We start from the raw sequence: 14,900 nt of genomic DNA, 5'->3' as shown, positions 1-14,900 counted from the left end.
GGAAGCCGCATGTTAATATCATTAAATACAACAAACATTGAGGATCAACACTGTTTCCGTGCACAGGGTAACATAAAATAAAACTCATTTTGCAAATAGCTTTAGCTAATGTTAGCTCAAGTTAGCTAATGTTAGCGCTGTATTAGATATCTAACTTACCATAGCCCAATGCTGTGTTTTTGCATACTGTATTGATTGTGGATAACTTAAGGTGATGTTAGCAGAGTTATAAGCAATGTTGCTTCAGTTTACCCAAACAAAATGTAAAGTATATATATATATCATTGTTGATCTTGTAAACAAGGAGTTGTTTTATTGTATTTAGGAAATGGAATAAAATACATTCCATCTGACTTTCTCTTAGGATACCTGTAATTAACGTTACAAGCACTCCAGACACATTGTTTTACTTTTTTGTTGTTGCATAAACACCATCAAACCTAGTAAACTTAAAATGTTCTAGTCCCTATGGAACTGATCCTCAAATGTGATTGGCTTAACTAATATTCAGCTATGATTGGTGAAGACCTGACTTGCTCTGAACTGTATTTCAGGCAACATCTACCGTAGAGGTGGACATGGAGCGAGCAGAAAAGCTACAGGTCACTCGAACAGATTTCATGGCGTCCTTGAATAACGACATTAAACCTGTGAGTATCAGTCTTGTTGAGTAATTTATTATTTCATCACCAGAATGATTGAAAACATGCGATTGTTGTATCTTGTTAGGCTTTTGGCACCAACCAAGAGGACTATTCCAGCTACATCATGAACGGCATCATTAAGTGGGGAGATCCAGTGACCCGAGTGCTGGAGGACGGAGAACTGCTGGTGCAGCAGACCAAGAACAGCGACCGCACTCCGCTGGTGTCTGTGCTTCTGGAGGGTGAGCTCTGTTTTTTAACTGTAACACTTAATCAATGTTTTTTTTTTTTTTTACATTACAAATACATGTATCAAATAATTATTTGAGAACATCCCATGCATGTTAATCAATGACCATTTTCACTCAGTGTTATTGTTTATGAAGTACAGATAATATTGTAAGCATCCAAACTTGAAAAAACATTCCTGCTACTGTGGCTTAACATCTAACCAAATATTTTAAATAACTGAATTTTTTTATATATATAATTGTAATATTATCTTTTTATACATCAAAGAAGCATATTTGTTTAAATAATAATCATAATTTATATTAGTACTGGGCAAATGTTTATCGCATCCAAAATAAAAGTTTGTTTTGTCATAATACATGTGTGTGTATTATGTTATTGTGATACACACACATACATAAGAACAAAAACTATACACATTTTTTTTATTGAATAAATAGTTTTATTTATATAGAATTTGTTTATTATACATATAAATCTTTCTAATAATAAATATAAATAAAAATGTTCTAAAATATATGCATTCATGTGTGTATTTAGATATACATAATAAATATACACAGCACATAAACAAATATTACGTCAAAACAAACAATAGTAGTATAGCATTAATATATACAGTGTATATATATATATATATATATATATATATATATATATATATATATATATATATATATCTGTACTGTGTATTGATATGGCATGGGTATGTGCTGTTTGTTCCTTTCATAATAAAAGTCATTCATGTTCCAGAACAGGAAAATGCAAACATCTTCATCTTCTACATTGATGTTTATAATCATATTGTGCTAATGTAGAAGTATATTTATCTAGTGTAAATGTGAGATGTTGTTTGTTCTGCAGGTTGTAAGCATGTGAAAGGTATCCTGCTCTTTGGTCCTCCTGGCTGTGATAACTGATGTTATGCAGTTTTAAAATAAAACTTGTACATCTATAAATGCTGAAAGAATATCTCCAAAGATGCAAAAATACAATATACAAAGTGAAACAGTTGAAGTTTAATGGTCAATCATACAGTACTCTGACTATTGTTGCAGGGCTGGCAAACACATTAATGTACATATATATTTTAAATGAAAAGAAAAATCTAATATGGGGAAAATATTGTAGTTTTGGACAGAGTAGATTGCTTGCAAGGTTAATTGATAACAATCTTAATGTCAAATATTCATTGACTAAAACTAGACTAAAACGTCAGAACTTTTAGTGGTCTAAAACTAGACTGAACCTACAATGATTCAGAAGACTGTAATATGATTAAACTAAATCTAAAATATGCTGCCAAAATGAACACTGGCTCAAACACTGCTGTATTACAAATCCTCAGGCTTTCAAATGCCAATAACTGTGTTTATATACAGTATGTGTTTATATATTACATGAAGTTTTTGTTTTTCCCGTCAGGACCTCCTCACAGTGGAAAGACAGCTCTGGCTGCCAAAATCTCAGAGGACTCGCAGTTCCCATTCATTAAGATCTGCTCTCCAGACAAGATGATCGGCCACTCAGAGATCTCCAAATGCCAGGCAATCAAGAAGGTTAGTGGTTAATATACAGTATAGTATCTCACAAATACATTGAAGAATATACTGATTTAGAGTCTATTCACAGTTTTATCAGCCTTCTCAAACACAAAGTAGTTGCATTGCATCATTTAAAATTTTAATTATTATTTACTTTTCAGATCTTCGATGATGCCTACAAGTCTCAGCTCAGCTGTGTCGTGGTTGATGACATTGAGCGCCTCTTAGGTTAGACATTTGCTATTTACAATTAAAAAATTATTATTATTATTGTCGATTAATTGTTTTTTTCAAGAATGGCTCTTAAATGGGAAAATTTGTTGAATTAATATAACAAATTACATTTTTAAAAAACATATTAAAATAAAACTAAAGTTTTTAAAATGATATAAATATATATTAAAGTATATAATATAATATATAATATAATTATATATATATATATATATATATATATATATATATATATATATATATATATATATATATATATATATATTCAAGTATAATAATATATAATATAACATATTAATGTAAATGTTTTATCTTCCCTCCCACATTAACATGTATTAGATAAAAGCTATTGTATACATATATGATTATGTGAAGTCCCAATAAAAAATGCTAATTGTTGGAATGAAAGAACATTATAATAAATGTTATAATATGTTACAATATTAACGCCATACTATCGATTATGTGTGATGAACCAGATTACGTGCCGATCGGCCCTCGATTCTCCAACCTGGTTCTTCAAGCCCTGCTGGTGTTACTGAAGAAGACTCCCCCTCATGTAAGATGTGCATATGAGCCATTAATACACATTTGTGTTTCTGTCTTTGAATCCATTGCTCTTTGTGCTGTAAGACCATTTGATTATGGTGATGTCTAATGAATGGTCTTTATTTTCACCTTAAGGGTCGTAAGCTGCTTATCATTGGCACCACCAGCCGTAAAGACGTCCTGCAGGAGATGGAGATGCTGGATGCGTTCAGCACCACCATCCACGTGCAGAATATCTCAAGTGGGGATCATCTGGTTGAAGCTCTAGAGGTGAGCTGAATCAAAAGACCATTCTACAATGAACACTGAGGCAGTCTGTACAACCCTAAAAAATCCAAAAGGAAAAAATTAAAGATGATAAAATGCAAAAACCCAAGTTATACTACGTTAAAGGCTTCAAATTTTGTTTTGGTTTCTAACAGTAGTTTTTTTTTTTTTTAATTAAATAAAATAATAATTGTTTCAGCATCACTTATTTTGGCAGTGTGTTAAATGCTTTGCTCAAGTATCCACAGTGGTGTTTAATTTTTCCAAACTTTCCAAAGAGAGGTCGACCAAGTTGGATTTTATCAATAGCAATAGTGCAATTAGATTACAGCAGCACGATTTTTAAAAAATATCAAAAATTGCTATATTTCTGTGGTAACACTTTACAATAAGGTTCATTAGTTATGCATTTACTAATATGAACTAATCATGAACAACACATCACAGCATTTATTAACCATTGTTGAACATTTACTAATGCATTATTAACATTCAACTCCATGCTTGTTAACATTAGTTAATGCACCATGAGTTAACATGAACTAACAATGAACATAGTAATAGTAGTAAAGGTATTGTTCATTGTTTGTTCATGTTAGTAAATGCATTTATTAACATTAACTAATGAACCTTATTGTAAAGTGTGACCATTTCTGCAAATATATATTGCGACATGAATACAGTTTTACCCAATTTATAATTTTAGATTGAAATCTTCTACATTAAATATAATAAACCATCTACAAGCGCAGATAAATACAATAAAGCAAAACATACACATTCATTAAAGTGTGTTATGGTTTTCTGATGAGTCTAATAGTATTTAGATACAGTAATTGAATAATCCAATGTAAAAATAATACATTTTAAAAATAATTCAATACATTTAATCATTAAAAGAGTTACAGATGGTACAATTTCTTATGCATGGATCCTTTTAAAATCCTCATACAGTCACACACATGCAAATGACGATATATAATCCAGACTCAACATTGCATATTCTGCTATGTGACTATTTGGAATAATCACATTGTGATATCGATGCAGAAACGATATATTGTGCTGCCCTAAGTTACATTACATTGTAACTGATAACCAATTCATTAACTGATGGCTTTTAAATTGGATACTGAATGAAAAAAAACATGATACAATATTTAATTGAAACTGTTATCATGACAGGGCTAGCTTTTGCACATCAATGGCTTTAAATGTGCAGTTTTGCTGTCTAACAAATGTACAAAAATGACCAGCTGGTAATAAAAATGCTAACATACACCGTCATATACAGTTGAAGTCAGAATTAGCCCCATTAATTATTAGCCGCCCTGTTTATTTTTTTCCCCAGTTTCTCTTTAACGGAGAGCAGATTTTTTCAACACATTTCTAAACATAATAGTTTTAATAACTCATTTCTAATAACTGATTTATTTCTTCTTTGCCATGATGAAAGTAAATAATATTTGACTAGATATTTTCAAGACACTTCTATATAGCTTAAAGTGACATTTAAAGGCTTAATTAGGTTAATTAGTTTAACTAGGCAGTTTAGGATAATTAGGCAAGTTATTGTATAATGATGGTTTGTTCTGTAGACAATCAAAAAAAATTGCCTAAAGGGGCTAATAATTTTGTCCTTAAATGGTGTTTAAAAAATTTAAAACTGCTTTTATTCTAGTCGAAATAAAACAAATAAGACTTTCTCCACAAGAAAATATATTATCAGACATACTGTGAAAATTTCCTTGCTCTGTTAAACATCATTTGGGAAATATTTAAAAGAGAAAAAAATATTCAAAGGAGGGCTACTGATTCTGAATTCAACTGTATGTAAGATAATCCTCACATTAAATGTTTGGATCTGGCTTGTTTGTATATTGTAAAAGTTTTAACAGCTTGATGTAATAAAATCTTAGCTCTCTTAATGCCTAGTTCAGACTGCGTGATTTTAGCCCCGATTATGGCTTGCCGACAGGTTTGCTGTCATGAAGTCTGAACTCGGCATTACAGCCCTGATGGCACACATACTGCTATCCTACTATCTTGTAAAAAAAAATTTTATGTTATGAAATAAAAACATCTAGATATTACTATGCAGATATCTAGAGTACTGCATACATACAGCACACAGCAAAAATCTTCCTGGCCTCATCTTCATCTACAGGGTTTGAAAATACTCATGACAGGCAATGAAGAAATCGGCTGACATTATGCAAATTGTTCATAAACCTTCTGCAGGAAGTCAGACTGGAATTACGAACGACTCGTTCAAGTAGTTCAGAATCATTTATTTCTTTAATGAAAGACAACAACTCCATTTATTATGCATTTTGATCTGACATTTTCCACACACTTTGCATTCGCAAACAGCTATGGAAGTTACTATCAGATCTGAAGAAGCGCGAGATATGCAGTGTTGCCAGTAGATGGCGCTATTTAACCACGCTCAGGATAAAATGCTGGCACAAAATGTTTCTACTTCGTTTACATCTATAAATTGTTATTTTTTATTATACTTATCCTGTTTTTTTTCTGCCAATTACAAGCTCCTGGGGAGCTTCACAGATGCTGAGAGAACCACCATCGCCCAGCATGTGAAAGGCAAAAGAGTGTGGATTGGCATTAAGAAGCTGCTCATGCTTATTGAAATGTCTCTGCAGGTAAGCTTCAGTGGACTGAACAGTTATTACATCTTAGACCGTTGCTGAAAGCACTCAAATTAAAAATTAGGAGTCGAAGAAGCCCTCTGAAAAAATATATCTTTATTGACAACAACAGTTGAATGTAAAACTTTCCATTAAACAAAAGATTTTAAAAAGTTTAAAATGTCAAACATGATTAAAGATCAAAAAATATATAGACCATTTTTGGGGATGTAAACAATAACAATTGTCATGACGTATATCCTGTTTTACATTTTAATAGCTTCTGAAAGTCCAAAAAGCTTCACATACTGATAAAAAATGTTACGATAGCTGTTCTAACATCAAGTTATGATTGAATCACCTCTTGTTACAGATATCAAATAGTTTGACAGCAAGCAGGAAATGTTCATGGGCCAGTGACTTCACCACATTGAAATGATCTATATACTCTGAATAACTGATCCTGATCCCATTATTTTTCCATGGCATCACAGTAAAACAAATCTCTTTATTTTTAGGTGCATGCTTTTTCTTAGTATCTTTGCTTTGGGTTTTTATCTCTTCATGTTGCCAGAAGTGTGGACTAGAAATTTAATGAGCTCAACCAGCCTTCTAACATACTTTACGAAAGGCGGTCTAAATAATTCAATTGCTTTTCTGTGCTTTTTATAGCGGTTTCATGCGCTGAAGAATTGCACGGTGCATCAAATGTTCTGTCTAGCAATCTCATGAGCTCGCTTCATCTTGTGACACAGGGACTTTCAGAAAACCAACAAAATTGAAGGTTTATTTATAGCATGTTGTGTTTACTCTCTTCTCTTCAGATGGATCAGGAGTACAGAGTTAGCAAGTTCCTTTCTCTACTCAAAGATGAGGGAGCGTAAGTATTCAGCACTACACAACTATGTTGCATATTTGGCACATCCTAAAAGCAATCTTGACTCACAAAAATCAAATCAGAGTTAAACGGGCTTTAAGAGTGTTTTCAATTTCAGGCTGGATGAAAACAATCACATTCGAATTTAACTCTACCGGTGAAAAGCAATGGTAAGGGAGGTATTAGATGTGCTGTATTTAGGACCATCAGAGTAGTTGCTTTTAAATTTCTTGGTCCTTAGTTTTACTGTAAATATATAGAACCTGAAAACTAGTACCCTGTAGTAACTCCATGTCAGCTACCCTTATATCTGTTCAGAGTATATTTTTTTTATTCAGGGTCAGAGATGGGAAGTAATGAAGTACAAATACTTTGTTACTGTACTTAGGTAGATTTTTTTGTTTTTACTCCACTATTTATTTTTTTTGACAACTTTTTACTTTTACCTCTTACATTTTTACACAAATATCTGTACTTTCTACTCCTTATAATTTTAAACTAGACTCGTTACTTTCATTTTCATGTGTTTGGTGGTGCGATCTATTATTTCTTGTCATTGTGCAATTTGAGCACTTTTTTGATGCAGTCAATCTATTTTTTGTCATTGGGCGCAGTGGCTTTTTCAACCCAGGCTATCACGCACCATATACAGTATATGTACAGTATATACAGTTTATGAAGATTTCTATGAGAAAGGCAAGGATGACTATGCAGATGAGACAGAGGGAGATGGCAAATTTAACATGACTGATGCTGCTCCGTTTACACGGTAATAAGACACATTTTGCTTAATCAGATCACAGGAAAACAAGAGGCACACATTCCAGTTCAAAAATATGCCATACATATGCTGAAGGTTAACAGTCTTTTGTCAACGTCCGTTCATACTGCACAGGATTTCTCTGGTCTTTCAGTCTAATATCGTAAAAACTAGTGTGAAGATTTGTACATTTAGTACTAAAACAATCAAATACTTAAGATTTATTTCCTTTATTTCTGATGAGTTCATATTTCGTAAACAGAATTTATGTTGTTTTGCATTTTTTTAATTAATGGACTATATGATTTTACATATAGGCATATTATTCTTCAATAATTTTTTACAAATGTTTTACAACAACAAAAGTAACTATACTGAGCAATTTCTGAATAAAAATATAATGCAAAAGATACTGAATTTAACCTGTGAAAAAAGATCATGCACATGTTGTGAAGTTTTATAAACTAATTTCAAGAGGAGCATGTGATATGATTGACCGCAGCTAGTCTCTCATCTACAATCATGAGTGAGCCAATCAGATTAATCCAAACTCACTATAAGTAGCCTACCACAATACCTTGAAAAATATCGGGTTATGTATGAGAGAGAAAAAAAAAAATACTGTCAAAATACCATAGTATTTATTTTAGCAAAAGAAAATATCATTTCAATATATTTAATAAAAGATATTCAAATATAATTTTTTAAAAATTTAATTTATTTTAGGAAAAATTCAGTGTAAAATGTAAGCAGTTACATTTACTAATGAATATATACAGGTCTATAAAATTATTTTTAGAATTTGTTCCAACAGTGGCAAAACTATATGATGAACACTGAGAGTTTGCGTCAAGATGATGATAAATCGGGGGAAACTGGATATTTACCTACAGTACCTAGTAAACCTAAAACATGTAGTTGTAATAGGTACTTTTTACTTAAGTACATTTTTGAGGCTGTACTTCTTTACTTTTACTTGAGTACAAAAGTGCAGTCAGTACTTCAACTTTTATCAGAGTCGTTTTAAACATGAGTATTTGTACTTCTACTTGAGTAAAGGATTTGTGTACTTTTGGCATCTCTGCTTAGGGTGTGATAAAATTGTAATTAAAATAAAAGATGTCTGAAATGTTACTAAAGTATAAATCATGTTCTTTTGAACGTTATCCAAGATTCATAATATATTTTTTTCTTGAGCAAATCAGCATACTAATTTGATAAAAGATCACATGGCACTAAAGACTGGAATAATGATGGTAATATAAGGATTGTTAAAAATATTCTATAGTAAACAGATATTTAAACTGATATTTTACTAAATGTGCATGAGATTGAGAGTTTTTCAAAAGCTTATATAAGATAAAGCTTATATTAACTGCAAACATTTGGATGGGACAATACTGTATAGTTTAATGCTGTAGTTGGATGTGTTGACCACACTTTAATTTATTGTGTATAAGCTTATGTAGATGTTCCTTTTCAGAGCTGCAGGGGTCAGACTTTCCCACTGCGAATTCAAGAAACTTCTAGAATCTTACTTATGTTTATATTTGAATCAAAGGAAAGAGGGATGCACCTACAAAAGGATGCACGGCACATTCTGCTTCAAGTTTTCTCAGGAAGAATTCAATAAAAGCTGATACATGTTTAAATTAATTCTTAAAAATCTAACAATTTTGTAATATTGTAATTGTCATTAGTTACCATCTAATACTATTGATAGAGTGTAAATAAAAAATATGAATAATAAATATGGCATGATACTGATTAAATCAAAAGGGCAAGCCAAAAGATTTAATTTGTTTTTCACTGTTCGTTTTTAGAAATGTCAGTAGCTTAAGTATTAAATCTATATTTACTGAATCAAATCAAGAATTGTTAAAGTATTGAAACGAGAGTTTATCAAAATCGAATTGAATCGATACAATTCAGTACCAAAACATTTCAATCGCCCCCTTATGGCTGACTGTGGTAGAGGTCATAAACCTCTCCTTCCAGATTCTGCTATTTTAGGCATTTTTTAAATGAATAGTCATGAATGTTTGTTAATACGTTTTAATTAGCTGACTGCTATATATGTGAGGAGTGACATCTTAATTGACAGCAATGATTGACAGCTTTTCTGAGTGAAGCAGTAGAAGATGTGTTGTTTCAGACGGATAAAATGAGTTGTTTTGTCCATAAATTGTACTAACCGAAGAATCATAATAGTTAAGTCTGTGCTTTATTAGCTAATTAGTAGATAAATGCTATTAGCCAGCTATAGTGAAGACAACAAGCAAAGTCTTAGCCTTGTGAGGGCTAAAAACAAGTGATTGCTGTTAATGATTTTGTTATAAATTATTCATGTCTGCAAGAGTATGGTCAAGACTATTATTCCCTGGCTCCAATTCAAGATGCGGAGTCAAAATCTGGCTCCAAATGATGTCATCAGTATAAGATCTCAGTCGCCATCTTTGGGCGTCACCTTTCTTCAGTGGAAAAAAGTGGAAGCATGTTGTCAATCCAGTCTGATTGCACCTATTAAATGATGATTGAGTTTTTATTTAGAGCATATGGTGTGATTTTGGTGTTTAAATGCCTGATAAGGGTCAGTAGATTAAAAGGTTGCAGTTGCAAGTTGTCATAGTTGGGTAAACGTAGAGCGCAGTGAATGGGAGAGTACAACAAATAATATTTTTACAATCCTATCTGCTGAATTAATAGGTAACACTTTACAATAAGGTTCATTAGTTAATGCATTTACTAACATGAACTAATCATGAACAACACATGTACAGCATTTATTAATCATATTTGAACATTTACTAATGCATTATTAACATTCAAGTCCATGCTTGTTAACATTAGTTAATGCACCAGGAGTTAACATGAACTAACAATGAACTACTGTATTTTCATTAACTAACGTTTATTAACATGAATAAATACTGTAGTAAATGTATTGTTCAATGTTTGTTCATGTTAGTAAATGCATTACTCAACATTAACTAAAGAACCTTATTGTAAAGTGTGACCAATTAATAAAAGAAAAACTCCACGATAGTGTTATCAAGACTTTCCGAAAAAGGAAAAAATTATGTGAGACTGATGACAGCAGCCAGAGGAGAGAATAACTTCAAATTTACTCTCAGCTCCATAGACGCTGCATTAGAAACACCTCGTACAAGCGGTAATTTGTTTTTTGTAATTTGATGCAAAGATTATATAATACATTGATAAATGCATATAACTGTTTATACGTTAAAAAAAAATCTAAATATTAAAAACTTTCAGGGATTTAAGATTGTGATGACCGTTAAACGTATTACAACAGTCTTGTAAAAAGGGTCTATAGGGTTTGGAGCATTGAAATCAAAAATAAATGCTGACTTGCAGTAGGATGACAAGGTTTATTGAACTAAAGGCGTGCAAATTCTGATATGATGAGTTTATGTAAAAACCATTCGGATGCAGTATAGATGACATGAACCGGCAAATTCCAAAGCAACTGCATGAAATTCGATGCCAAAAACGGATACAGGAAGACATTATGAAGTTAATTCTCATAAATGGCAAACTTTTAATAAATTGACAGAATTTGTCTCAGGAGTTAACACTGACAGCTCCAGAACTATTTTGACATGTTGAAAAAATGATCAGGAGCTCATGAAAATTCATCTCACACGATGTGAGCTAAGAGCATATGAGTATTAGTTATTTGGTTACCTTCTCCTGATGGGAACAAAAGTCACATATGAGCTAAAACAATAAAAAATTGTACCAAGTACGACAGCCTTTAGTGTAAGTTCACATGGCAGTTAATTACTAAAATATAAAGGTTTTTACTTTATTTTCTGAAATGTTTTGCATTTGCCAAAACATTCTTTATTATTCAGAAGGTCATGATTCACACTCATTAAATAACTGCTTTGTATCATTTTTATTTTACATTCTTCAGGTGAGACAAAACAGACGTTTCACAATGCCTTTCTTAGTGTATGACACAATCCTCTCACACCACCCTTTTATCCTACAGTCAATCACATTAAGTCTTTAGTTAGACGGCCACTCGATGATTTAAAACAATCTCATTTTCATTTTAATATACCATAAGTAAGCACACAAGCAACATTTACCTTCACCTTCAAAAACATTATTTCTCAAGAAAATAGCATATCAATTATGATTCACTCATGTCTACATCAATGCAATGATGTGAAACATTCTTTATTCTCACAGATCTGCAAAACTAAATGCTGTATTCTGCATACCAGACCAAAATATTGTGCTGACATGTTGTAAAGAAACACTATGGCTCTGAAAACATACAGTCTTGTTGTCAACTGTAAAAATAATACGTAAATTAGCAGTTTTCCATATTTTGTGCTTTATTTTTTTATTTTCTCTGTTTATTTATGCTTTTCGATCACAATATGATAGACTGATCTTTCCTTTGACAACTTTTTAACCTTAAAAAGTTTTGAATAGAATTGTTTTTAAAGTGATAGTTTGTCTGGGTTGGTGTTGTATATTACCTTGCAAACACCTTGTACTAAGCTTCCAGTGCATTTTACAGATTTATTTCACCATATATGTGTATGTATACATATATAGTTGAAGTCAGAATTATTAGCCCCCTTCAATTTTTTTTCTTCTTTTCTTCTATTTTCCAAATGATGTTTAACAGAGCAAGGAAATTTTCACAGTATGTCTGATAATATTTTTATTTTTTTATTTAATTATTTTGTTTTATTTCGACTAGAATAAAAGCAGTTATTAGTTTTTTAAACACCATTTTAGGGACTAAATTATTAGCCCCTTTTAGCTTTATTTTTTCTTTTTTTGTCTTGAAAAATATCAGGTAAAATATTGTTTACTGTCATCATGGCAAAGATAAAATAAATCAGTTATCAGAAATGAGTTATTAAAACTATTATGTTTAGAAATGTGTTGAGAAAATCTACTTTCAGTTAAACAAAAATTGGGGAAAAAATAAACAAGCGGTCTAATAATTCAGGGGGGCTAATAATTTTGACTTCAACTGTATATATATATATATTTTTTTTTTTCATATCATATTATTAGAAACTACTAAAATGTCAATAAAAGTCACTTTGTTAAACTGTTGAGCTGAAAGTTGCAGAGATCAACATCCCATAATGCAATTCACAACAATAAATAAACTGAAAACACAAAGTATGGAAATGTTAATTAACTGATTTTTTACAATGTAATTTTGGATGCCTATAGACTGATCCGTTTTAAAATATATATTTATTTTTTAGAAAGGGAGCCTTAATGATTTTAAAAAGTATAATAATGACTTTAATAGTGATATTATAAACTGAAAAACTATGACATTTTTCCTGAATTTGCACCAGTCCTGCAGTGCACACTAAGAGGTTGGACATGCATAGGGTTAAATCAGAACATGTTGATTTATCTCCTAGAAAAACAGTCACTACTGCTAATGATTGACTTTCAGATGGCAGCCATCAAAGTCACAGAGTCTGTGTGCCAGAGCTTGTCTGTAAATTTGGACTGTGCCCAAACATCAAGGGGCCGAGGTGAAACCAAAAGCCAAAGCCACATACAGCGCACACACTCCTACAGCAAAAACCCCTCCTCACATCCTCCGCATCCTTCTCTCTGCAGAGACCGCGGCTTCTTCGAGTAACAGAAGACAGGAGACGCTTTCAACCTTCTGCATGTTCCCGAAAAAAAAAAAAAACTCCAGCCAAACTCCACCTTCACAAATGTAACAGATATAACCTGACGGAGATCACACTTCATATCCAACCAATATCAAATATCGTCTTGTGCTTTGTGTAAGACTTCTGTACGCTGTTTGTTTACATTAAATATACGTTCCAATCTGCTCAAAGAAAGCCATGAAGATGTAAAGATTAAAAAAATAATTGTATATATGCTGCTGGATGCAAAACATATATTGTGAGACTATATCATGCAACCTGAATCTCAAAAGTATGATATAAGGAAGCTGTTAGTGTGTGTATTTACAGTAGTGAAGATGAGCCGTGCTGTTCGTGGTGTGCAAACGCTGAAGCCCTACCTTTGTGATTGTGTTGTGGTAACACAAGAAAACGACATATAGATCACAGTGTTATTCGATATTGTACATAGGTTTAAAACAAAATGTCCGTGCTATTTGTTTTAGTTTGAATGTAGATTCTGGTTACGGTGTCAGAGATAAAATTATATTGGAGATCAGTTTTACACTTGTGTTTGAGTGTATGTGTGTGTGTGTGTGTGTGTATCAATAAAGGCTCTAGATCAGGTTTAGAGTGAACCGTGTGTGACTGTATTTATCTGTGTAAGTGTAGTGTGTGTAGATAGTTTTTTTTTCCGAAAATGAATATTCATGAATATGTTGTTTTATGTATTTCTTTTCTTTGCCTGCACATTCTTTCATATGGTTTCTGTGACCAGTGTTCAATGTCCAGAGCTCTATGATCTGTTATGACTATTGGAGATGTACGGCCAGATGCACAATTATATTACTGCAATAAAAAAACAAAACAAAAGATAAGCTCTCGGTAAGTTTATGCACCTTTGTGATGTTGTAAACTTATTGCATTTATTTATGCTTAATTAAAAGGGTGGTCCACTGATATCATTTTCTGAAGTTTAGTTGATGTGTAATGTAGCTGTGTGAACATAAACAACATGTCCAACCCAGGCTCATTCTGAAAACGTAGTCCAGCGGACGTTTCTGGAGAGAAATACGTCCCAGGAGGTACGTATGGCTGCATTTCATTTTTTTAAGCGAACACTACGGGGCGGTGTGACGCCATTCCCTTTCCCGCTTGCCGGCTGACCGCTTACCAGTCAGTTTGACCGCTGCAGTCAGTTTGTCCGGTCAGCTCATCGTGTGCGTCGGCTGACTTCAGATGCAGAGAGGAGGAGTTGACAAAGGCGTCCAGAAATCAGGTAAGACAAAAACAGAATCCAAAAAATAAAGCGAACGAGTTCATAACAGGGTGAGAATGCAGTGAAATCCAAAAATGTGGTAAAAAAAAAAAAAACTGACAAGGGCATTTCTTTTTCTAGACGGCTTTTCTAAATTGTTGCTCAGGTTTAGGGAAGTGAGCAGGCGGGCGGGTCAATCGGTAAAACTGGTTA

At 32.4% G+C, this 14,900-nt stretch overlaps 1 protein-coding gene and 1 long non-coding RNA gene across 5 annotated transcripts in view; one reads left to right on the top strand and one right to left on the bottom strand.

Annotated features, from left to right (window-relative positions):
* nsfa (N-ethylmaleimide-sensitive factor a) overlaps positions 1-14,307 on the top strand; it is a 34,222-nt gene extending 19,915 nt beyond the window's left edge. For 2 of the 4 annotated variants that reach the window (XM_087242290.1, XM_087242291.1), the window contains exons 13-22: positions 555-650; positions 730-886; positions 2,322-2,455; positions 2,602-2,668; positions 3,154-3,233; positions 3,359-3,493; positions 6,040-6,153; positions 6,963-7,018; positions 7,134-7,185; positions 13,413-14,307. In XM_087242290.1, the coding sequence (XP_087098416.1) occupies positions 555-650; positions 730-886; positions 2,322-2,455; positions 2,602-2,668; positions 3,154-3,233; positions 3,359-3,493; positions 6,040-6,153; positions 6,963-7,018; positions 7,134-7,164 (870 nt within the window). In that variant the 3' untranslated portion in view covers positions 7,165-7,185; positions 13,413-14,307. 4 annotated transcript variants of the gene reach the window in all.
* LOC147845683 (uncharacterized) lies at positions 8,345-14,789 on the bottom strand. The gene is made up of 3 exons (XR_015481010.1): positions 12,881-14,789; positions 10,793-11,092; positions 8,345-10,469 (listed from the first exon to the last, which is right to left on the bottom strand). It is a non-coding gene; the product is annotated as an uncharacterized LOC147845683 (long non-coding RNA).
* Positions 14,790-14,900: the final 111 nt, after the last annotated feature.

The sequence above is a fragment of the Danio rerio genome, chromosome 3 (assembly GCF_052040795.2).
Source record: "Danio rerio strain M-AB ecotype USA chromosome 3, GRCz13ab, whole genome shotgun sequence".
Lineage (NCBI taxonomy): Eukaryota > Metazoa > Chordata > Actinopteri > Cypriniformes > Danionidae > Danio > Danio rerio.
Note: the sequence above shows the minus strand (reverse complement) of the source record. Positions and strands in the feature narration are given on the sequence as shown.